Below are 25,170 nucleotides of genomic sequence, written 5' to 3'. Positions count from 1 at the left end.
TTATTTTCACATTACCATCATTTTTCCAATATAGCTTTTCCATTTTCCTTTTTTCTTTCTTTTTTTTTTTTGTAAAGTTTTTTATTTTCAAAACATATGCACTTATAATTTGACAACATTGATCCTTGTATAGCCTTGTGGTTCAGATTTTCTCCTCCTTCCCTCCACCCATTCTCCTAGAGGGCAAGCAATCCAATATATGTTAAACATGTTAAAATATATGTTAAATCCAATATGTATAAACATATTTATACAATTCTCTTACTGCTCAAGAAAAATCTGATAAAAAAAGAAAGTAAATGAGTAAGAAAACAAAATGTAAGCAAACAACAACAAAAAGAGTGAGAATGTTGTTGTGATCCACATTAATTTGCCACAGTCCTCTCTCTGGGTGTAGAGGGCACTTTTCCTCTTATGACCATTGGAACTGGCATCAATCATCTTATTGTTGGAAGCAGTCACATTCATCAGAATTGATCATCTATAATATTGATGTTGGAACGTATAATGATTTCCTGGTTCTGCTCATTTTCCTCAGCATCAGTTCATGTAAGCCTCTCCAGGCTTCTCTAAAATCATCCTCCTGATCATTTCTTATAGAACAATAATATTCCATAACATTCATATACCATAACTTATTCAGCCATTCTCCAACTGATGGGCATCCACTCAGTTTCCAGTTTCTTGCCACAAGAAAAAGGGCCACCACAAACATTTTTGCACATGTGGGTTCCCTTCCTTCCTTTAAGATCTCTTTGGGATATAGGCCCAAGAAATATACTTCTGGCTCAAAGGAGTATGATGACTTTTTGAACACAGTTCCAAATTGCTTCCCAGAATGGCTGGATCCATTTACAATTCCACTAAAAATGTATTAACGTCCCACTTTTCCTGCATCCCCTCCAACATCCTTCCTAGTCTTTTCTTCTCATCTTAGACAATTTGACAGAAGTGTAGTGGTATCACAGAGTTGTCTTAATTTGCATTTCTCTGATCCATAGTAATTTAGAGCACCTTTTCATATGATTAGAAATACTTTTAACTTCATCTGAAAATGGTCTGTTCATATCCTTTGACCATTTATCAACTGGAGAATTAACCTTTCCATTTTCATGAGGAAGAATAAAAAACAAAAGTATGTTTGGTGGGAGTAGGTTGAAGAGGAGGAAGCTGTTTAAGACGTCAATCAAGTCTGATATATAATCTTCTAATATACACAACTCTCCAATTCTTCAAAAAAAAGGAGAGAGAAAGGAGGTCATCGACAAAAAGAAAAGCTTCATAAAAACCCAACTTACGTGTAGCAACAGTTTTTATGACAGTAAAGAAGCAGAAACAAAGTTGATGTCTAGTAATTTTACTGTGCTATAGGAAAGGAAAAAGTGAAAGAAAATTCTGGGTCTATGGGTTAGGAAGTGGAGAACACATTTTGATATAATGATAATAGATTATTAATGAGCCACAGGAAGCAATTATGAAGACTTGAGGCAAACTTCAGGAAAACTTGTATGGACTGATGAAGAAGGAAGAAATTCAGCGGGATAATTTATCTGTCACTATTGACAATGTAATAAAAAACAATATTGGAACAATTCAGAACTCTGACCAATGCAGTGAAAAAAATAACAATGAATGAATAACTTGAAGGTGAGGCACATCTACTATATCTTTCAGCAGAGAAAATGAATATAAGGAAGCACAAGTTTTCAGACATGGCCAGTGAATTGATGTTTTTTGCTTGATTCACTTTGGAGGGTTCTATGTATTTGTGAGAAATCTTTGAGAAGTGACAATGATGGAATGGGGGGGGGGGGGAAGAGTTCAACAACAAAACTTTTTCTAAAAATGGAAAATGGACACTTTGAAAAGTGGATTTCTCTAATATTTTAATTCCACAAAGAATGACTCTGAGAAAGGTTTTGAAAATTCTTGTAGGATTATTTAGGAGGGATGGAGTAGAAAAGGAAGACAGTCAGGAGGAAAGAGCAGGAGAAATGAAGCAGAAAGGAAGAGAGGAATGGTAGGCGATATGGGGTTGGTAGCTTCTCACATGGTTTTCTCTATTTTTATAATATCTTCTTTTTCACTATTGACTAGTTGGATTTCTCTCTGACCCTTACAACACAATTCTAAAGTTGCCACCTTCTCTAGGAAGCCAGTCTTGATCCCTTCAATTTGCTGAGATCTCACACAGCACTTTGTTTTGCCCCTCCCTTCAAATATTTATTATGTAATATAGAATATTTTATAGTTAATCTGTGATCAATAGGACTATAAGTAACCTATCAATTTTAGATTTAAAGATAGGAGATTATTTCATTTCATGGATAAGGAATCTGAGGCCCAGAGAATGAAAGGATCTTGTTCAAGATCAAACAGGAGGTAAGTAGCAGGGTCAATATTTCTTTCTTTTTCTCCCCAAGTTAACAAGTATTTAGTTAAGGATTTCTGATGTGTTGGATACTGTTCTAAGGAATAGGAAGACAAAGAAGAATCAAAGACAGCCCTTCCCCTCAAAAGCTTACTTCTTTAGGTGTAGAAGTTCAGTCCCTGGTTTCTGCCCAACCCAGAATCTAACCACAAAAATGTGTTTATGTGGTATCCCTCCCTCCCTTGTCCCGCAAGTCCTATTATCAAGGAATTATTGGAGCAATATGAAAATGGGATTATATTGAGTATAAAAGGATAAAGAAGCCAACTGAACAATGTATCTCATGTTCCCAATCTGCTACTTAATGGATGTTCTGTCATTCTTTGTAGTGTTCTGGTTAGCTTTCTGGAGGTCTTTGGACCAGCCTTCCTTTCAGTTGAGTAATTACCACAAGAATAGCCAGAGATAAAGTCCAAATTTTTGTTATCCTTCACAGTCTGTCTCCTTCACTTGGGGCCTGGCTAGCTTTTTGGAAGGCCTTCAGAGTGGACTTAGTTTCAGTGGAGAGATGAAGGAGAATCACTTCTCCTTCTGTCTGATCAAATCTGATCAAATGTGGAATGTCTCTTGTCTCAGTGGAGAATTGAAGGAGGACAGGCCAACCATCACAGTGGTAGGAGATAGAATGAATCTCTTCCAGTCCTTGTTTGCTCTTATATAAGTCTATTATAAGTACACCATCATAGGTGTCAATCTTGTAGAATAGGTATTAAGCTTGTAGAACTATACGGAGTAGTAAACATTAAGTACATGTACACTGAATAGAGAGGGCACTCAAGTTTGGCTGTTAGTATCGTGGGATCCTATAGTAGAAGAAGAGATGGAACAAGAAAGGCAGACTTTGTCCTCCAATGATAAGTCTAGGATCTTCTGCTAAGAGGACAAACAATTGAAGCAACCTACACATGGAGACCAGAATCTTTGATAACTTTTTGCAGACTACTTCCCAATCTTCTGTGGACAGTCAAGGAAGGTAAGGGGTAGATGAATAGCAAAGGCTCCGGCTACCCTGCCCCACAAAGAGATAGTTTAGGTGAGAAGCCTCTCCCTTCCCACTCACTTTTTTCCAAATGTGACTCCCTGTTGCAGTTATCTAGGAAGAGTCTCCTAAAGGCCCTCTTACAAATGTTCATATACACCTCTGCTTTCAGACTCCTACAACTTTTCTCTGAAAAGCTTAGCTCAGGTTCCAGTAGTCCCGTTTTTCTTTCCCAGAAGACAGGAGGGGAGGTTACCCTCTTCCTCCCCAAGTACTCTAGGAGTATTTTTATCTGTTTGATTTTCCGATCACATCCAAGGCAAGGTCTTCATTATTAATATATCCCCAGCCTTGCCAATGGAGGATTCTCCTTAAATGCTTGCTGAATTGCCCCTAAAATATGTGCCTTGAATAATAATAAAAATAATAAATATGAGTATTCCTCGTTGGGCTCTTTCTTTTCCCTATACATTAGACCTATTATTATCTTACTCTTCAGTCTCAGTGTGATCTCAGTCTCTCTATCTCCTCTGCCTGAGCCTTCCCTTCTTACTCCCTAGAAGGACAGCTATGAGCGAAACTCCAGTGGCTCCCACAGCTGAACTTCCTTTCTCACTGCACTCAGCAAAGGTTTGCACCTTCACCCATTCGCCATGCCCCTTCTCTCCTCTGGGGCTCTCACACTGGAGGACTGAGAAGTCCTGTTCTGGAAGCCTCCTTCTGAGAGGGAGGCCTGTTCTGGGCCAGAGGACAAGGCGCTTTTGTGTGAGTCCCCGACGTGAAATCTCCTTCCACTGGCACAAGGGCAAAGTGTTCCCTCCCTTGCAGGAACACCCAACTCTGGATAGCGGGAAAGACTCGCATTCGGTCGCGGTCAGCGTTTCCACTATTTCGTACTGGAGCTATTTTGCTGGGGAGAGAACTTGTGTTTTTCTAAGTGAAGAAGTGGAGAGGGAGTGCTGGGTAACCGGCTGCCTGAAAGCTCCTTAGATATGATCTCGTAAAGGTGTAAACTCTAAAGGTGTGAGAGGTATGAATTCTAATGTGCAAGCTAATGTGAACTCTCCCAAAGGTGTGAAATCCAAAGGTGTGAACCAAATACATAAACATTGTTTCTATCAATTCCAGTGAGTTAGCACCTTGTTTCAAGTTCTGGCCCATAACAGTTAAGGGTTTCTGATGTGTTAGTTACTGTACTAAGAGAGACAAAGAAGGGTCACAGACAGCCCTTCCCCTCAAAAGCTTACTTCTTTACCGATAGCATTTCAGTCCCTGGTTTCTACCCAACATAGAATCTAACCACAGAGATGTGTTTATGTGGTGTCCCTCCTCACCTTGTCCCCCACATCCTATTAAAGAATTATTGGAGCAATAGAGAAATGGGATTGAATTGAGTATAAAACAATGTATCTCATGTTCCCAACCTGCTAGTTGATGGATGTTGTGCCATTCTTAATTCCAGAACAATCAAAAATAAATATTTTAGTTCTCCCCACCTCGTTCTAATCAATTCTCCCAATCAATTTACATATAATCTGGGGTCAGGAGGATTGATCTATAGCCACTGAATAGAGAGGGCACTCAAGTTTGGGTTAGTATCATAGGATCCTATAATAGAAGAAGAGATGGAACAAGGAAGGCAGACTTTGTCCTGCAATCATGAGTCTAGGATCTTTTGCTAAGAAGACAAACAATTGAAACAACCTACACATGCAGCCCAGAATCTTGGTAGCTTTTTGCAGACTACCTCCTAGTCCTCTCTGGACAGTCTTATAGGAAGGCTAGGGGTAGATGAAGAGCAAAGATTCGGGCTATCCCGTCCCACAAAGAGATAGTTTAGGTAAGAAGTCTCTCCCTTTCCACTCACCTTTCTCCAAATACCAGTTGCAGGTATCTGGGAAGAGTCTCCTCAGGGCCTTCTTACAAATGTCCATATACCTCTGCTTTCAGGCTGCTACAGCTTTTGTCAGAAAGCTTAGCTCAGGTTCCAGTAGTCCCGTTTTTCCTTCCCCAAAAGACAGGAGGGAAGATTATCCTTTTCCTCCCCCAATACTCGGGGAGTATTTTTATCTATTTCATTTCCCCATCACATCCAAGGCAAGGTCTTCATTATTAATATTATCCCCACCCTTGGCAATGGAGAATTCTCGTTAAATGCTTGTTGAATTGCCCCTAAAATATGTGCCTTGAATAATAATAAAAATAATGAATGAATATTCCTTGTTAGGCTATCACTTTTCCCTATAGATTAGACCTATTATCTTACTCTTCAGTCTCAGTGTGATCTCAGCTTCTCTGTCTCCTCTGCCTGAGCCTTCCCTTCTTAATGCCTAGAAGGACAGCTATGAACGAAACTCCAGTGGCTCCCACAGCTGAACTTCCTTTCTCACTACACGCAGCAAAGGTTTCCACCTTCACCCCATTCCCACCATGCCCCTTCTCTCCCCTGGAGAGGCCCTCTGGGCCAGAGGACAAGGCGCTTTTGTGTGAGTCCCCGACGTGAAATCTCCTTCCACTGGCACAAGGGCAAAGTGCTCCCTCCCTTGCAGGAACACCCAGATCTGGGTAGCGGGAAAGACTCGCATTCGGTCTCGGTCAGCGTTTCCACTATTTCGTACTGGAGCTATTTTGCTGAGGAGAGAACTTGTGCTTTTCTAAGTGAAGAAGTGGAGAGGGAGTGCTGGGTAACCGGCCGCCCGAGGCCCTTCCACAATGACTGCACAGTCCAAGCACAGGATGATGGGAGAAGACAGATTTCTCTGACTGTATCTGGCATCCGGATCGCTCTACACCTAGAAAAAGTTTCCAAGCTGCAAATTAGCTGCACGGTCTTAGTGTCCTTTGGCTTTGTCTTGTTGGCCTATACTAGCGATTCCGTGTCTCCTAAAATCCGATCTTGGACACTGGTAGGTGAATAATGCCCATCTTCATCTGACAATGGCTGGTAAAGAAAAGGAGACAGTCATGAACTTTAACAGACAGGGGCCAATCTATGAACTTGAGGTACAGAAAGTGACAGGAAGACCTGACTTATTTTGTCCCAGACACATATAGTGAAATTCTGGCTGAAGTCTGGCACAGGATGCAGGTTAGAGGACAAAAACTGGTGTGGAGGATGCGGGCATCGATCCCGCTACCTCTCGCATGCTAAGCGAGCGCTCTACCATTTGAGCTAATCCCCCGATATGAATAAGATGGTACTTCTTAGTCCTCTTACCACATTATTGGTTAAATGGCATTAGAGCCTATAGTAAAATTGAAATTTGAAGGAAAATACAGCAAAAAACAAAAACTAAAAATCGTTAAATAGTAGAACTGGAGGGAGAGAATGAAACAAAACTACCAAACTGAGAGAGAGGAGAGGAGAGGGTACTTGGTATAGAGTGAAGAGGAGGCTTCCTGGTCCCAAGAACGCGAAGTTTAGATGAGCTCAGCTCCTTAGAATGGCATTTAGATTTGGATTAGAACTTCATTGGAAAGTGGACTGGCAGCAAGCTGAGGACCAGAGAAGTGCACTGACAGCTGGGCTAGGAGGTGGAAAATGACCAGTGGAAGAGGAAGCTTATCATTATGAGTTGGTAGTGCTTGATTGCTCTCTCTCTGTGTGCATAAATTTGTGTTCGCTTACAGTTATCCTATTTGTCTCCAGGAGAATATAAATTCTGAGGGCAAGGACTTTGGTTTTTCTCCTCAGCATACTCAGTGCTAAGCACATTGTATGAAATAGGTTCCATTAAAAATTCAAAGAAAACTGCCTTGTGGACTTCAAGTTTGCTAGAATCAGGGAAGAGACACCTCACACAGTTTCGAGATGTAATCAAGAAATTCTTTGAGAATAAGTTAGCAACTCCTTAAGGTGGGGCTAATTGAGTAGGGTGGAGCTACATAAGGTCTTAAGTAAGAATCATCTTAGACTCTTTAGTCTTGGAAATTGGGAAACTGAGGAGGAGCTCCAGACATAGGGAAAGACTGAAATCAGAGACATCAGAAAGGTTAGTGCTATTTCTGAAAACATTACCTTTTTAGTAAATCAAAATAACTGAATTATTTAATGTATTTTGCAAACTTTAATGTGCTATAGTAAAGTGTTATCATTATCATATCACTTTTGTCAGGCATGGATTTAGGCATTCCGAAGAGATGTTCTATAATATGGGGTTGTTGTTTTTGAGTCATTTCATTCAAGTCTGACTCTTCATGAGCCCATTTGGGGTTTTCTTGACAAAGATACTGAAAAAGTTTGCCATTTCCTTTTTCCAGCTCATTTTTGCATTTTCTTTCACAATAAGATTAATGGAAACATGTTTTACATGATTGTACATATAATATATATACCAAAATACTGACTTTTGGATGGGGAGGGAAAGGGAAGGGAAGGAAGAGGGGAAATTTGGAACGCAAAAAAATTTTTTTTAAATTGAAGGTCAAAATTTGCCTTTACATGTGATTAAAAATATGGGGGAAAATAAAGTATCTGAGACCTGATTTGAGTAACTAAAACAATAAAATAATTAAAATTATAACAAAAAATAAATAATAACAAATAAAGTCATAAAATAAAATAAAGTTACCTAGGTGCAGTACCTTATCCATTGCACTACTTAGCTGTTTATGTATTCCTTGGGGATATCTAGTAATTGAGAGAGACTTTGAGGGACAGCAGTACAGTTGAGTAGTAGCTGCTTCATTATGTGTTATTTTACTACTGTTATTGTATATTTTTAATGAATTCTGTGCCAAAAATGAAAGTTATGTATTCAATTTTTAAAAGTATACAAAGGTCTTTACATACATAATCTAATTTTATCTTCACAATAGCCTGGTGGAATGGGCATATTAGTAGTAATACTGCCCCCCCCCCTTTTTTTTTTTAACAGATGAGGGAATTTTAGTCATAGTTGAAGTGGCTTTTCCAAGCAGTTTGATCTATATGTTTTTGACTATATGCCTAATACTTTATTAAATAAATCATTTTGTCTGGCTCTTCAACTGCCTATGATACAAACTCAGGGGTAAATTCTTTCCTTGAATTTTCAATTGCTCTCAGAAAAGTCTTGAGTTTGTTGCTCTCTTGTATCAAGGCACTGAATTTGTCTTGCTCAGTAAAGACTTAACTTAGTGTTGTGAAATAATCTATTGTTCTTTTCTCTTTCTTTTTTTAAGAATCATGGCCTCATGTCTTATTTCAAGTATTTCAGAAGAGCTCAACTGCTCTATCTGCCTAGAGTTGCTCACAAATTCCATGTCAATAGCCTGTGGTCACAATTTCTGCGAAGACTGTATCCTCAAGCACATTCAATTGTCTGGTGGCTATAGCTTTCCATGTCCTGAGTGTCGGACAGTTTCTGTATTGAAAGACCTCTGGCCTAATCAACAGCTGTGCAAAGTAGTACAGTCCTTCAAATTGCTCCAAACTCCCTTGAGAAGAAGCCTGAATCAGAGAAAACTGATGAAGACAAAATTCTATGGTAAGTGTACTGATCTGATAACTTGGTGAATGAGTGGGTTTTCTGTCTGGTTATTTGGAAATATAATCCATTAATTGCCCCCTTTCCCCATGCAGCCCAAGTTATAAATTATTATAAATTAATATAAATTATTCCAATGAAATGGAATTTTCAGGTACTGCCTCAAAATCCCTTCAGGCATTTTTTTTTCTGCTTCTGTATTGAGACTCCTTTTATGCAGGAGACATTATCTTCTTTTTAAAGTTCTGAGCTTCCCTATGCAAGTCAAGTCAAGTAGAAAACCGTTTGTAAAAAGCACCTTTTGTGGATCTGACTATGTGAAGCACTGGTGATATAGCGGCAACAACAACAATACTTACCCTCATGATACTCACCATTTTTTGGAGGAAACTGCAGATAACTATAAGGAAGGATAGAAGAGGCCCTGGAAAGATGGAAAGAGTGGTTAGGCAAGTAGAAAGAGAGTGCAAATGTTACAAAAAACCCTGGAGATTAGAGAATATCCAGAAGAAGAGGGAAGTCACCAGTGTCTTGAGAAAGTCAGGGAAGATGAAAATGAGAGGGGGAGGAATCTTTTGATTTGACAATTAAAAAAATCATTGGTAACTTTGGAGAAATCAGTTCCTGTTGAATAATGAAGTCAGAAACTATACTGCAAAGAATTTAGAAGAGAATGAGAGGAAAGGAAGTGAAAGTACTGGTTGTAGTTAGACTTCAAAAGAAGTTTAGCCATAAAAGGGAAGAGAATTATAGAATGCAATCTACCAAGGATGGAAGACCAAGGGATTTTTGTGGATGAGGAAGGAATGATTGTAGGAATCAGGAAATCAGTCAATAGACTGAGAGAAATCGAAGATTATTGGGAGAGTGAGAATGATGGGAGGGAATCTGCTGGAAGAAATAGAATGGAATGCTGTTTTGTTTATACTGAAAGATCAGAGTTCCTTGGTGGGGAGGGGAACACCCAGGTGGAGCTTATCATAAGGAAGAGTGTTGGGACAAAGGGAAACTAAGGCACAAAATTCTGACCATGATTAGTGTATTAGTGTATGATTAAGAAATACCATTAAGTTGGATCCAATACTCTTCAGTATTTGAGGAATCTGACAACTCTTTTATACTATTTACCCAGTGACTATAGAGATGTATTTAACTTCTGATTAACTGGTGCTGCTTATGTCAGATGAACTCCTAACATGGTTTCAAAAGTCCTGTGGTAGACAAACATCTTACCACCATATTGAGTCCTATCCCCTCTGGGTCAGCAAAGGCTCACAGGTTAGAATTTTTGTGGCTGGATTTTAGTTCATAAGAAGAAGAAAATTAACCTCTTCCAGATTTGACTAATAGAACTTATACAATCAAGTTTGAATTTGATTCAGAAATGTTGATTTTGATTAGAAACAATTCTCAATCTATAATTAATCATGAAATATCCATTTTCAAATTTCATAAGAGACAACCAGAGTTACAGGTTAAGAGGAGCTTTGATCACATAATGAGGGAACCAACTAATACATAGTAGATTGATCATTAATAATAATTAAAAATAATACAAAATGGAGTGGGATATTAACTTTCAATTCCACAAAAGTGAAGGTAAAACTAGATATAGTATGATTAAAGGTATCTTGGTTGGAATAGGCCGGTGGATCTTTAGTGCCATAATGTGTAAGAACAGAAGCATCTGGGCAAAAGGCCAGAAGAAGGTGGCTGAAGTTTTCAGATTGCTCAAAGTGACATGTGATGAGTAGCCTGAAATTTAGAGATATAAATTTGATTTCTTTATCTCTCTCCAGTGAAGTGAGGGGTGAGTGGGATATATCTCTTTTAGTATAGTGCCAGACTCTTCCCCCACTCCCTTCCAATTCTTTAGTTTTTGGAATCCAGGCAGTGCTACCAAAAGTACAAGCAGTGGTTGTTTGGATTCTGAGAACATTTACTGACTGTAGTGAAACACATGAGATTTACATCTTAAGACATTATGGTGTCTAATCTCACTGTGACATCTTTAGCCAACAGAAAGAATCCGTCAGGGAGATGAAGCCTGATTGCCCTATAACAGATAAATTCTAAATTCTATGGAATTTAATTAAGTTCCTGTGGTAGAATATGGACCTAGCTTCATCTACTTGGTGGATCTCTGCAACTTTTCAGGGACCCTTGGGGCTTGTAGTGACTCTCCTAAATATTGCTGTGAATGGACAATGAGCCCCTGAGTCCCTAAAGCCATCTGAGATGTTGGTTTTCTTCTATTAATTGCCTTCTTAGTATCCATCAAGATCTGAGTCATTCTCTTTTTAATGACCCCTGCTTGAGGACTTTTATGTAATAATTGCTTAAAACTGTTGATATTTCTGTTTCTTTAGAGGAAATCACTCTGGATCCTAAAACTGCCCATCCTGGAATCATCTTATCCACAGATAGGAAAACAATGAGAGGAAACAATGCCTGGAAGAAGTTGCATTGTGATGTGGAAGAATGTGATAGATGTTGTCTTGTTCTAGCAACTCAGAGCTTCAAGTCTGGGAGACATTATTGGGAGGTGACAGTAGGAAACAGTTCTGCTTGGTATATAGGTCTTTGTGAGAACTCTGTAAAAAGAAAGGGAAGAGTTATACCATGTTCTTCTACTGGATACTGGCTTTTGAGACTGATAGAAAGTTGTTATCTAGCCTGTACCATACCTAGGACCAAAGTTCCCATAACAGGGAAACTCTACAAAGTGGGGATCTTTCTGGATTATGAGATGGGAGATATAGTGTTTTATGATGTAGACAGGAGATGCCATATCTATACATTCACCAGCTCCTTTTTAGAGCCTCTCATCCCTATATTTTGTATCGGCCTCAACTCCAAGAATGAAAATATTTTGTCTATAGACCCAGTATTAGATGAGGCTAAAGAAACCCTAGAGGATACTTCCTTCAGAAAGGAACCCAGCCTGTGACCACCATGCATGACTTTGCCCCTACTATATTGCGATGAACTTCATTTTGGGAGCAGGGAGAACTTTTCTTATTTTGTAATATTCCTGCAATGAACTCCATATAAGAGGGAAATCAGCATAAGATAGATTGAAGGTCCATACATGAGAGACAGAATTTGCTCCATAAACTATGTGAATTTAGAAAATTGAAGAATGAGGAAGCCTATTTCCAAAAGAGAGATGGAAAGGACCCACCAAAGAATCAAAAGTAAACATAACAAAATTATAAAGATCGAGCAAGACTCAAGTGAAGACATATGAGAAAACATTTCCAATCTACAACTTGGTGGCAGTTGTGGGAAATCCACAGATGTTTTATGCTGCACATGTTTTGGGGCTTTCTTAATCTATTGATCAATTATGCTGATTTTCCCCCTCTCTAAAAGCCAAACAAACCACTATTTGTTTTATGGAATGACTCTGGAGGAGAGTTGGGAGGTGGGGATACCATACATGGGAGACTATGGTCATGTAAGAAACAGAAAGAATCAATAAAAATTGTTACTGTTTAAGAGGAAAGTTTCTTAAATTAATGTAGAGAGAAATAAGCAGAATCAACAAAAAGTTTATTCCTTTTCATCAACATTATATAAATAAACAATTTTGAAGATTCTTATAAAGTGATTTAAAATGAAATGATTGTAGCTAGGGAAAGAATTTATACACTAAAACAGTGGAGGTGGGGGTGTGGGGAGATAGCAACTTTGAAAGCAAAGTGACTATCTGGGATCCTAAAGGAGTGGTGGTAAAACATGCTATCCATCTCTGAAAAGCTCAGAATATTGAATGACGCATACTTTTTAAAAATTCAGTTATTGAATGTAGTAGTAATTTATACATATTTGTTACAATAAAAATTTTCTCTAATGCAGTGAGGATAAGAGTGAGAAAACTGATTTACTTAATTTTTAAAAATAGTGATAGGGAAATGTTGAGAAATATTGATTCCCCTTTCATGTAACATCACTGTATTAATTTTACTTCACTGTTTGACTTTTGTTATAAATAGAAATAAGTTAAATGTAATGTGAAAATTAAATAAGAATAAAACTTTTAAAATCCTTTGAACTTTTCAAATAAGATAAACAAAACTATGGCAGCCATCATGACTAACAGTGAGGGGTTTATTTTCTTCTTTTACTTACATTTTTAGCAATAAAAACATATTATCCAAAGTGTACGTTGCTAAATTTTATTTCAAAGCATCATACAAACAGTTGGTAATTTCCCCATTGAGGACAGACAATTTGCTTATGCAAATTTTGCTAAATAATTCTGAAGGAAATACTCAGTTCAAAAAAAATACCTATGTAAAAATTTAATATACAGTACTGTGCTCTCATCTTCTCTGTTCTCACTCCACCAAGGGAAAAAGAAACAAACAAACCCTAAAAAGAAAAAAACCTTGAAAGAGAAAGTAGAACTGACATGAAGAGAGACCAAGCCAGGAAAGAAGGCTTGACTTGAGATGTCCAATGTGAAGGGTTTCTCCCCAAAACAATATTGGTGAAATTGCACTTCCCTTAGCTAAAAGTGAGGAAAAGGGAGAGAGAAGAGGATACTTGATCCCAAGGAGCTGAGCTCAGATAAATGGCTTATATCCTCCTGGGTATGGTATCTGAAAATTTGTATTGGAAGGTGGAGTGGCAGGCTCAGGGTCAGAGGGATGGACTGACAGTTGGGTCAGGGGTCGAAAATGGACAGGTGAAATGGAAGTTTCTCATTCATTATAAGTTAGTAGCACTCTCTCTTTCTCTCTCCCTCCCTTCTTTTCTTCCCTTTTCCCCTTGCTCTTATACTTCCTTCCTTCCTTTCTCTCTTTTTTCTTTTTCTTTCTTTTTTCTTCCTTCCTTCCTTTATTTTTCTTTTTCTTACTCTTTTCTTTCTTTCTTTCTTCCTTTCTTCTCTCTCTCTCTCTCTCTCTCTCTCTCTCTCTCTTTCTCTCCCTTCTTCCTTCCCTCCCTCCTTCTCTCTCCCCCTCCCTCCCTCCCTCTCTCTCTCTTTCTTTTTTTCTTTCTTTTTCTTCCTTCCTTTCTTTCTTTCTTTCTTTCTTTCTTTCTTTCTTTCTTTCTTTCTTTCTTTCTTTCTTTCTTTCTTTCTTTCTTTCTTTCTTCTTCTCCCTCTGTTATGATTCTTACAAGGTGCTAAGTCACTGGAATTGATAGGCACTCTGGAAGATTCACAAGTCAGGATTCAGTTGGGAGATTCACAAGTCAGAAGGACAAGCCCACTAAAGGACAAGCCCACTCTTGGAGGCAAGACAGATTCATTCCATATTCCACCTTTGTGCTGGCTGGAGACTTTGGATTCAGAGAAAGCTAGAGGCTGAAGTTGGAAGAGACAAAGGACTAGCAGCAAGAGCTCTCCGAACCAAGGAGAGACAGGCCTCTAAGAAAGCTAACTGGGCTTTGAAATAGACAATAAAGGACTGGACTTCAACTCCTGGCTGCATTTGGGGTAATTATTACGATGAACTGAAACAGGATGCCTCCCAAAGCCCCCCAAGAAATCTGCTCCCAGAGAACATTATACTTTAGAGATGAGAACATTACATCCCTCTCCCTTACCTTCCTCCCTGTTCCTGTCTCTCTCTCTCTCTCTCTCTCTCTCTCTCTCTCTCTCTCTCTCTCTCTCTCTCTCCCTTTTCCCCCTTCCCTTCCCTCCACATTCTCTCTCTAAATTACTTTGCAGAACTTAGGATATATACTTTCTGTTTACTTGTAGGTATGCTTATTTGTCCCCAGGGCACTAGAAACTGCCCTGAAGGCAGGGACTTTGGTTTTTCTCTTCTGCATACTCAGTGCCAAGCACAATTCTTGTATGAAATAAGTTTTACTGGTTTTGGTATCAAAGAAAATTGACTTGTGGGACTTCAGGTTTGCCAGAATTAATGAAGAGACCCTAACCCTAACTCCCACAGCTTAGAAATGCAATCAAGAATTTCTTTTTGCCAGTGTGTTAGCAGCTAGTTAAGATGAGGTTAATTCTGTATGTACAAGAATATTTGTGGCAGCCCTCTTTGTAGTGGGAAGAAACTGGAAATTAGAAAATGGCTGAATAAATTGTGGTATATGAATATTATGGAATATTATTTTTCGTTAAGAAATGACCAACAGGATGATTTCAGAAAGGCCTGGAGAGACTTACATGAAGTGATGCTGAGTGAAACGAGCAGGACCAGGAGATCATTATATACTTCAACAACAATACCATATGATGACCAATTCTGTTGGACTTGGCCATCCTCAGCAATGAGATGAACCAAATCAGTTCCAAAGGAGCAGTAATGAACTGAACCAGCTATGCCCAGCGAAAGAACTCTGGGAGATGACTAAAAACCATTACATAGAATTCCCAAGCCCTCTATTTTTGTCCGCCTGCATTTTTTTTATTTCCTTCACAGGTTAATTGTACACTATTTCAAAGTCTGACTCTTTTTGTACAGCAAAATAACTGTTTGGACATGTATACTTATATTGTATTTAATTTATACTTTAACATATTTAACATGTATTGATGAACCTGCCATCTGAGAGAAGGGGTCAGGGGAAGGAGGGGAAAAATTGGAACAAAAGCTTTGGCAATTGTCAATGCTGTAAAATTACCCATGCATATAACTTGTAAATAAAAAGCTATTAAAAAAAAAAAAAAAAGATGGAGGTTGAGTAGATGGAACTACATAGCGTCTTAAATGAAAACCAGGGAAGAATCTTTCTTCTTGGAAATTGACTCAAAGAGATGACAGTGGAAGGACTCCTGGCCCTTAGGGTGGCTCTGACCATTTGGGGATTTCTGGGAGGAGTGCAATTTCTTTCCTCAGTGACTGAAGTACAAAGACCATTACCATGGATTGTCAACCTGGATCTTGGAGTAAACCTGGGGGTGTTAGGGTACCTTCATCCTCAAAAAAGCCATGGCCATAGAAGAGAATGTCTCTTGAAACTATTGATGTCACAAGGATCCATACTTAAAAACAATCATTTGGGTTCTTAAGAATGGAAACTCTGTGTGACATTTCCCAACAAGAGGGAAGCTATGGAGCATATAATCAAGTAAAGGGCCTCGAGACAAATTTGGCTCAGAGAGTAGCCCTTAAAGAGGCTAAAGAGGTTCCAGTTTAGCAGGCCCCAGACAAAGTCAAAAGGGAAACGAAGAACTTTGTGATGGCTTCTTCAGCCTCCTCTTCCAGATTAACTATCTCCTAATCACTCCACATCCCCAGTTTATGTCTGCAAATAAGCAGAGGATTGAATCCCTAGGCAGATGAGGGGTTGTGTCTGTTAAAGACAGTATAAAATATTCACCATCAAGCTGCCAAGTAGACTGATTGACTAGGCAGAGGGGAAGTTTTGAACCCACTGCAAAAGAGGGATTAAGCAGTTTTTTCTCTGGTTCTATTTTGAGCTTCCTGCATCTCCAGTCCTTCTTGCTGGCCCCACTGGTAACTGATAACTGATTATGGCTCCTCAATTACCTCTCCCTTGCCATTATCACCTCCAGATGGCATGTCTCTGCCACTCATGACTCTCAGTGGGTCTGTTTCCCCAGACTTTGTTGGGTCTTCTTAGATGCCCCCTCCTATACCAAGAATTCATCACCCCGGCTCCAATTAGTTCCTGGGGCACAATCCCTAACCCCTTTGTATATATACTTTTTGTTCACTTGTGGGTGATAAGAAATCATAAAGAAATTCTTTGGTATACATATGCTTTTACTATCTGTTAAAGACAAAAGCAAATTTGCATATTAATAAGATGTATATTTTGTTTTTACACAAATAATTAAATCTTGGCAGAATATTTAATAACTTTTATTGTTGCCAAGTTTTCCTTGACCCCCATTTTCAGTTACATGATCCCATACAAGGTTTTGAGACACATTTAAGAAGTTTTGGTCCTTATTTTTGAGACAATTGCTATGAATTTCTTAATATATTCAGAAGTGATTTTTCCTCAGTCATTTCTGATTTAAGGAGGTTGAAATGTTATCCCTCCCCCCTTCAACTAATCCTCACATACACTGAATCCTCCCTTGACCTTATTTGTCCATTCACTTAAAGTGTCCATAATAAATGCCTATTTGTTAAATGTCTAGCTTCCTTCAGCTCACATGTGGCCCCAAGAAACTGTAGTGATGCATTAGCTACACTTTGGTAAAACTATCTCATCACACAGATTAAACTAGGATGAGGATATTCAATAGGTCTCAAAACTGTGGGTGAGTTACAGGGATGTCTATCCCAAACCTCCTGGCAGAATGAGAAGATAAAAAACAATTTGTTTCAATGATTGTAAAGGCAGCTGAAGCAGGTGCTAACAGCTTGGTCAGACACTGAAAACATTGAGATTGTCCACTACATAAGGACCATCAGTAGTCCTGATTTTTGACTTTCTACTCAACTTCAATGAGTCTGGAAGAAAGAATAAGACTGATGATTTTATGCAATTTTGCCTCACTTAAATTCAGTTCCCATGGATGTCAAGATCTCAGACCAGTATGGTATTGTTCTTCTTCAAAAATGAAGGAGGAACAACAGCTTTCTTCAACTTCCATTTCAGGTGTGAATTCCTACCTGAGACCTTTTTATTGAATGACTGACAAACATTTATTAAGTGCTTACTGACTGGTAAGCACTGTGAGTGCAAGGGGGAACAATGTGAACTAGTCTGTGTTTTCAGGGATATTAAAGTTGAGATCCATACTCATAGAGGAATGACCTAGTATAGAGGAGGACAGGAAAGGGTTTTAAAGTTTGGGAACTTTCAGGATAGAAGTGTCAACAACAACAAAGGTGTTCATATTATATAGCTCCAGGGGAATATAAGCTCCCCGAGGGCAGACACTATGGTTTTTCTCTGCAGTATTCTCTGTGCCATGTACCATTCTTGTATGAAATAGGTTTTATTGTCTCAAAGTCCAAAGGAAACTGCCTAATGGGGCTTCCCCAGTTTGCCAGAGTCAAGGGTCAATACTTACAACATTACAGATGTAATCAAGACTGATGAAAAGGGGCAATCTATTCTTTTGAGAGTATTAGCACATAGTTAAAACAGGGTTAACTGAGTAGGGTGGAGCTATTCAAGACCTTGGATAAAAACCAGGGCAGAATCTGTCTTCTTAGAAACTGACCTGGAGCTCCAGAGGAAGGAGAAGGCCAAAGAGAGCAGAAGGTAAGTGTTACTTCTAGAAATGTTGGCTTCTTAGTGGATCAAAATACCTAGATTATTTTGTGATTCTTCAGGTGCTACATGGAAGCATTATTATTGTCATGTCGCTTCTGTAAGGTAGGGACTTGGGAATCCAAGGAGGTATTCTGTGACAATATGGGGGTAAGAAAAGATTATGAGGCATCTTCATTAATGAGAAAAGATTCCTTTTAATTAAAAACAAGATTTTTGCTCAACAATTTGGAACTATGCTCAAAAAGTTATCAAACAGTGCTTACCCTTTGATCCAGCAGTGTTTTTTACTGGGCTTATATCCCAAAAAGATCTTAAAGAAGGGAAAGGGACCTGTATGTGCAAGAATGTTCGTTGCAGCCCTCTTTGTAGAAACTGGAAACTGAGTGGATGCCCATCAACTGGAGAATGGCTGAATAAATTGTGGTATATGAATATTATGGAATATTATTGTTCTGTAAGAAATGACCAGCAGGATGATTTCAGAAAGGCCTGGAGAGACTTACACGAACTGATGCTGAGTGAAATGAGCAGGACAAGGAGATCATTGTATACTTCAATAACAGTACTATATGATGATCAGTTCTGATGGACCTGGCCCTCTTCAATAATGAGATGAACCAAATCAGTTCCAATGGAGCAATAATGAACTGAACCAGCTAAGCCCAGCGAAAGAACTCTGGGAGATGATTAAGAACCATTACATTGAATTCCCAATCCTTATATTTTTACTCACCTGCATTTTTTATTTTCTTCACAGGCTAATTGTACAATATTTCAGAATTTGATTCTTTTTGTACAGCAAAATAGTGATTTGGTCATGTATACTTATTTTGTATTTAATTTATACTTTAACATATTTAACATGTATTGATCACCCTGCCATGTAGGGGAAGGGGTTAGGGGAAAGAGGGGAAAAATTGGAACAAAAGGTTTGGCAATTGTCAATGCTGTAAAATTACCCATGCATATAACTTGTAAATAAAAAGCTATTAAAAAAATTTTTTTTTTGCTCAAGCCCCAGTCTTTCCCTTTGTGTGAGAAAGGAGTTAAATAAGTCCTTGAAGGAAAGGTTTAATTTCTCTTCCTGGACATCATGTGAAGATAGCAGGGGGATTTAATCCATATCATCCCTTTGTATCTTTTTCCTTCTGGCCCCTGGTGCCAGAGATAAATAGGTGGAGAATGGATACACTGCTTGATCTAAAGGTAGAAACAGCTGTTCAGGTTTTTTTGTTTTTTTTTTTTTTTTTTTCCCCTCAGTCAATACCAACTCTTCCTGTCCCACTTTGGGGTTTTCTTCACCTGAGTGCAAATTTGATCTGAAATCTTGGTAACTCACTTTTGATTTCAGGTTCTTGGATTCTAAAATAGGGTAAATGATAGCACCAACCTTGAGGGCTGGGAAACAAATGAGATTATTTTTGTAAAGTACTTAGCTCTGTTCAGGCCTATCATGCAGGAGGTCCTTGAGAAAGGCTTATTCTTTTCCTTCTCCCTCCCTGCCCTTCTTCCCCTTATATTCCTGGGTGAGAATCTCTGCAGTTAGGCTGAAAGATATAGGTATAAAGATAAGATTCTGTAGGCCTTGACCCTCAGTTTCCCTCCATGTCCATGGGGTAATTACAGTACAGTGAACTATTATTCACCCCTATTTTGCAGCTGCTAAACAACCCAGGGAACAAATGTAGTTAAAAGAAGACCTTTCTGGATGGATTCTGGCCAAATCCACCATTATCTATATACTGGAACTAGCCACTCCAGGAGTAAAGCTTAACTCTTGACAAACTGGCAGGACTGGCCTCGCTTCTGGATTCTCTCAAGAAAGTGAAGTCAGTATTGCTGCCATTTAGCCATCTATGTTCCCTGGGCTATTTAAGTCTTCATAGATCAAAACCCAAATTGGAATTTCACCCATGGAAAGGATGCTCTGCCTGAGACCCTCCTAGTCAGGACTTGCAGGGCTGTGATCTAGCATTCCCCAGCCAGAGGTCTGTTGCTTCTGCATCTAGGGATTTAGGGATTCTGAAGAGATGTTCTGTGATATCATGGGGTTGTTGTTTTTGAGTCATTTCATTCAAGTCTGATTCTTCCTGAGCTCATTTGGTGTTTTCCTGACAAAGATACTGAAAAGGTTTGCCATTTTCTTTTCCAGCTCATTTTTTGCATTTTCTTTCATAATAAGATTGATGGAAATATATTTTACATGATTGTACATATAATATATATATCAAATTACTGACTTTTGGAAGGGGAGGAAAAGGGGAGGTAAGGAAGGGGGGAAATTGGGAATGCAAAAAAAAAAATTTAATCGAAGGTCAAAATTTATCTTTACATGTGATTAAAAATATGGGGGAAAATAAAGTATCTGAGACCTGATTTGAATAACTAAAACAATAAAATAATTAAAATTATAACAAAAAATAAATAATAACAAATAGTCATAAAATAAAATAAAGTTACCTAGGTGCAGTACCTAGGTACTTATCCATTGCACTACTTAGCTGTTTATATATTCCTTGGGGATATCTAGTAATTGAGAGAGACTTTGAGGGACAGCAGTACAGTTGAGTAATAGCTGCTTCATTATGTGTTATTTTACTACTATTATTTTATATTTTTAATGAATTCTGTGCCAAAAATGAAAGTTATGTATTCAATTTTTAAAAGTATACAAAGGTCTTTACATACATAATCTAATTTTATCTTCACAATAGCCTGGTGGAATGGGCATATAGTAGTAATTACCCCCCCCCTTTTTTTTTTAACAGAAGAGGGAATTTTAGTCATAGTTGAATTGACTTTTCCAGGCACACATAGCTAATAAGTATCTTGAGATAGAATTTGATCCATATGTTTTTGACTATATGTGTAATACTCTATTAAATAAATCATTTTGTCTGGCTCTTCAACTGCCTATGATACAAACTCAGGGGTAAATTCTTTCCTTGAATTTTCAGTTGCACTCAGAAAAGTCTTCGAGTTTGTTGCTCTCTTGTATCAATGCACTGAATTTATCTTGCTCAGTAAAGACTTAACTTAGTGTTGTGAAATAACCTATTGTTCTTTTCTCTTTCTTTTTTTTAAGAATCATGGCCTCATGTCTTATTTCAAGTATTTCAGAAGAGCTCAACTGCTCTATCTGCCTAGAGTTGCTCACAAATTCCATGTCAATAGCCTGTGGTCACAATTTCTGCGAAGACTGTATCCTCAAGCACATTCAATTGTCTGGTGGCTATAGCTTTCCATGTCCTGAGTGTCGGACAGTTTCTGTGTTGAAAGATCTCTGGCCTAATCAACAACTGTGCAAAGTAGTACAATCCTTCAAATTGCTCCAAACTCCCTTGAGAAGAAGCCTGAATCAGAGAAAACTGATGAAGACAAAATTCTATGGTAAGATTACTGATCTGATAACTTGGTGAATGAGTGGGTTTTCTGTCTGGTTATTTGGAAATATAATCCATTAATTGCCCCTTTTCACCACGCAGCCCAAGTTATAAATTATTATAAATTAATATAAATTATTCCAATGAAATGGAATTTTCAGGTACTGCCTCAAAATCCCTTCAGGCATTTTTTTTTCTGCTTCTGTATTGAGACTCCTTTTATGCAGGAGACATTATCTTCTTTTTAAAGTTCTGAGCTTCCCTATGCAAGTCAAGTTAAGTAGAAAACCGTTTGTAAAAAGCACCTTTTATGGATCTGACTATGTGAAGCACCGGTGATATAGAGGCAACAACAACAACAGTACTTACCCTCATGGTACTCACCATCTGTTGGAGGAAACTGTGCAGATAACTATAAGGAAGGATAGAAGAAGCCCTGGAAAGATTTTTTTTTAAATAACTTTTTATTGACAGAACCCATGCCAGGGTAATTTTTTACAACATTATCCTTTGCACTCACTTCTGTTCCGATTTTTCCCCTCCCTCCCTCCACCCCCTCCCCCAGATGGCAAGCAGTCCTATACATGTTAAATAGGTTACAGTAGATCTTAGATACAATATATGTGTGCAGAACCAAACAGTTCTCTTGTTGCTCAGGGAGAATTGGATTCAGAAGGTATAAATAACCCGGGAAGAAGAACAAAAACACAAGCAGTTTACATTCATTTCCTAGTGTTCTTTCTTTGAGTCTAGCTGTTTCTGTCCATCCTTGGATCAATTGAAACTGAGCTAGATCTTCTCTTTGTCGAAGAAATCCACTTCCATCAGAATACATCCTCAAAAAGTGTCGTTGTTGAGGTATATAATGATCTCCTGGTTCTGCTCATTTCACTCAGCATCAGTTCATGTAAGTCTTGCTAATTCTCTCTGTATTCATCCTGCTGGTCGTTTCTTACAGAACAATAATATTCCATAACATTCATATACCACAATTTACTCAACCATTCTCCAATTGATGGGCATCCATTCATTTTCCAGCTTCTAGCCGCTACAAACAGAGCTGAGGCCCTGGAAAGATAGAGTGGTTTGGCAAGTAGAAAGAGAGTGCAAATGTTACAAAAAACCCTGGAGATTAGAGAATATCCAGAAGAAGAGGGAAGTCACCAGTGTCTAAGAAAGTCAGGGAAGATGAAAATGAGGGGGGGAGGAATCTTTTGATTTGGCAATTAAAAAATCATTGCTAACTTTGGAGAAATCAGTTCCTGTTGAATAATGAAGTCAGAAACTATACTGCAAAAAAATGAGAAGAGAATGAGAGGAAAGGAAGTGAAAGTACTGATTGTAGTTAGACTTCAAAAGAAGTTTAGCCATAAAAGGGAAGAGAAATATAGAATGCAATCTACCAAGGATGGAAGACCAAGGGATTTTTGTGGATGAGGAAGGCATGATTGTAGGAATCAGGAAATCAGTCAATAGACTGAGAGAAATTGAAGATTATTGGGAGAGTGAGAATGATAGAGGGGAGAAATCTGCTGGAGGAAATAGAATGGAATGGGATCTTTTTTCTTATAAAGTAATGTTGTTTTGTTTATACTGAAAGATCAGAGTTCCTTGGTGGGGAGGGGAACACTCAAGTGGAGCTTATCATAAGATAGAGTGTTATATCAAAGGGAAACTAAGGTACAAAATTCTGACCATAATAATTTATTAGTACAATTAACAAATACCATTAAATTGGATCCAATAATCTTCAGTAATTAAGGAGGAATCTGACAGAACAACTCTATTATACTATTTACCCAGTGACTATAGAGAACTATTTAACTTCTGATTGACTGGTACTGCTTATGTCAGGTGGACCCCTAACATCCTTTCAAAAGTCCTAGGGTAGACAAACATCCTACCACCAGATTGAGTCCTATTCCCTCTGGGTCAGCAAAGGCTCACAGGTTAGATTTTTTGTGACTGAACTTTAGTCCCTAAGAAGAGGAAAGTTAAATTCTTCTAGATTTGACTAATAGAACCTATACAATCTAGTTTGAATTTGATTCAGAAATGTTGATTTTGATTAGAAACAATCATGAAATATCCATTTTCAAATTTCATAAGAGACAACCAGAGTTATAGATTAAGAGAAGCTTTGATCACATAATGAGGGAACCAACTAATACATAGTAGATTGATCATTAATATATGATTAAAAATAATACAAAATAGAGTGGGATATTAACTTTCAATTCCACAAAAGTGAAGGTAAGACTAGATATAGTATGATTAAAGGTATCTTGGTTGGAATAGGCCAGTGGATCTTTAGTGCCATAATGTGTAAGAACAGAAACATTTGGGCAAAAGGCCAGAAGAAGGTGGCTGAAGTTTTCAGATTGCTCAAAGTGACGTGTGATGAGTAGCCTGAAATTTAGAGATATAAATTTGATTTCTTTATCTCTCTCCAGTGAGGTGAGGGGTGAGGGAACCTTTTATATAGTGCCAGACTCTTCCCTTACCCCTTCCAGTTTCCTTGGTTTATGGAATCCAGGCAGTGCTACCAAAAGTTAAAGGGTTGTTTGGATTCTGAGAACATTTACTAACTGTAGGAAACACAAGGAAATTTCCATCTCAAGACATTATAGTGTTCTAACTACACTGGAGACATCTTTTGGCCAAAAGAAAGAATCTGTCAGGGAGATAAAGTTTGATTGCCCCATAACAGATAAATTTAAATTTATGGAATTTAATTAAGTTCCTTGGTGAATATGGACCTAGCTTCATCTACTTGGTGGACTTCTGCAACTTTCAGGACCCTTTGGGGTTTGTAGTGACTTCCTAAATATTGCTGTGTGGAATGGACAATGAGCCCCCAGTCCCTAAATCCTGAGAGGTTTTTTTCTATTAATTGCCTTTTTAGATCCATCAAGATCTGGATTTCTTTTTAATGACCCCTGCTTTGAGGACTTTTTATTAATTAAAACTGTTGATATTTCTGTTTTTAGAGGAAATCACCTTGGATCCTAAAACTGCCATCCTGGAACATCTTATCCACAGATAGGAAAAACACGAGAGGGAAACAATGCCTGGAAGAAGTTGATTTGTGATGGAAGAATGTGACGATGTTGGTCCTTGTTCTAGCAACTCAGAGCCAAGTCTGGGGAGACATTAGAGGTGACAAGGAAACAGTTCTGCTTTGGTATATAGGTCTTTGGAGAACTCTTAAAAAGAAAGGGAAGAGTTATACCATGTTCTTCTACTGGATACTGGCTTTTGTTATCTAGCCTGTACCCATACCTAGGGACCAAAGTTCCATAACAGGGAAACTCTCAAAGGGGGATCTTCGGATTTGAGATGGGAGAATAGTGTTTTATGATTGACAGGAGATATATCTATACATTCACCAGCCCTTTTTTAGACCTTCTCACCCTTATATTTTGTATTGTTCAACCCGAATAAAAAATTCTAGACCCGTATTAGAGGAGGTTGGGAAACCCTTAGAGGATACCCTCTTCAAAGGAACCCAGCCGACCACCATGCATGACTTTGCCCCCTTTACTATATTGGGCGAAGGAACCTTATTTTGGGAGCAGGGAGAACTTTTTCTTAAGAATTTCCTGCAAATGGAATCCAAAAGGGAAATCCATAAGATAGTTTGAATCCAACATGGAGACAGAATTTGCTCCATAAACTATGTGGAATTTAGAAAATTGAAGAATGAGGGGCCATTTCCAAAAGGGAGAGATGGAAAGG

At 38.3% G+C, this 25,170-nt stretch overlaps 1 protein-coding gene, 1 non-coding gene and 1 pseudogene across 2 annotated transcripts; 2 read left to right on the top strand and 1 right to left on the bottom strand.

Moving 5' to 3' along the window:
• Positions 1-6,519: 6,519 nt before the first annotated feature.
• TRNAA-AGC lies at positions 6,520-6,592 on the bottom strand. The gene has a single exon. It is a non-coding gene; the product is annotated as a tRNA-Ala (tRNA).
• Positions 6,593-8,577: 1,985 nt separating this feature from the next.
• Positions 8,578-11,843, top strand: LOC105749755 (E3 ubiquitin-protein ligase TRIM39-like). Its single transcript, XM_031949691.1, has 2 exons — positions 8,578-8,878; positions 11,248-11,843. Exons 1-2 carry the CDS (start codon positions 8,578-8,580, stop codon positions 11,826-11,828), a joined length of 882 nt encoding a protein of 293 aa, XP_031805551.1. The 3' UTR covers positions 11,829-11,843.
• A 9,295-nt stretch (positions 11,844-21,138) lies between these two features.
• On the top strand, positions 21,139-24,537 carry LOC116420488 (annotated as a pseudogene).
• The last annotated feature ends 633 nt before the right edge of the window (positions 24,538-25,170 follow it).

This window comes from Sarcophilus harrisii, chromosome 1 (genome assembly GCF_902635505.1).
Source record: "Sarcophilus harrisii chromosome 1, mSarHar1.11, whole genome shotgun sequence".
In the NCBI taxonomy this organism is placed as follows: Eukaryota; Metazoa; Chordata; class Mammalia; order Dasyuromorphia; family Dasyuridae; genus Sarcophilus; species Sarcophilus harrisii.
This window is presented reverse-complemented; position numbering and strand designations above follow the sequence as displayed.

Coding starts and splice junctions, on each gene's coding strand:
- LOC105749755 (XM_031949691.1), top strand. CDS start 8,578: ATGGCCTCATGTCTTATTTCAAGTATTTCAGAAGAGCTCAACTGCTCT. Junction 8,879..11,247: donor GATGAAGACAAAATTCTATG/GTAAGTGTACTG, acceptor CTGTTTCTTTAG/AGGAAATCACTCTGGATCCT.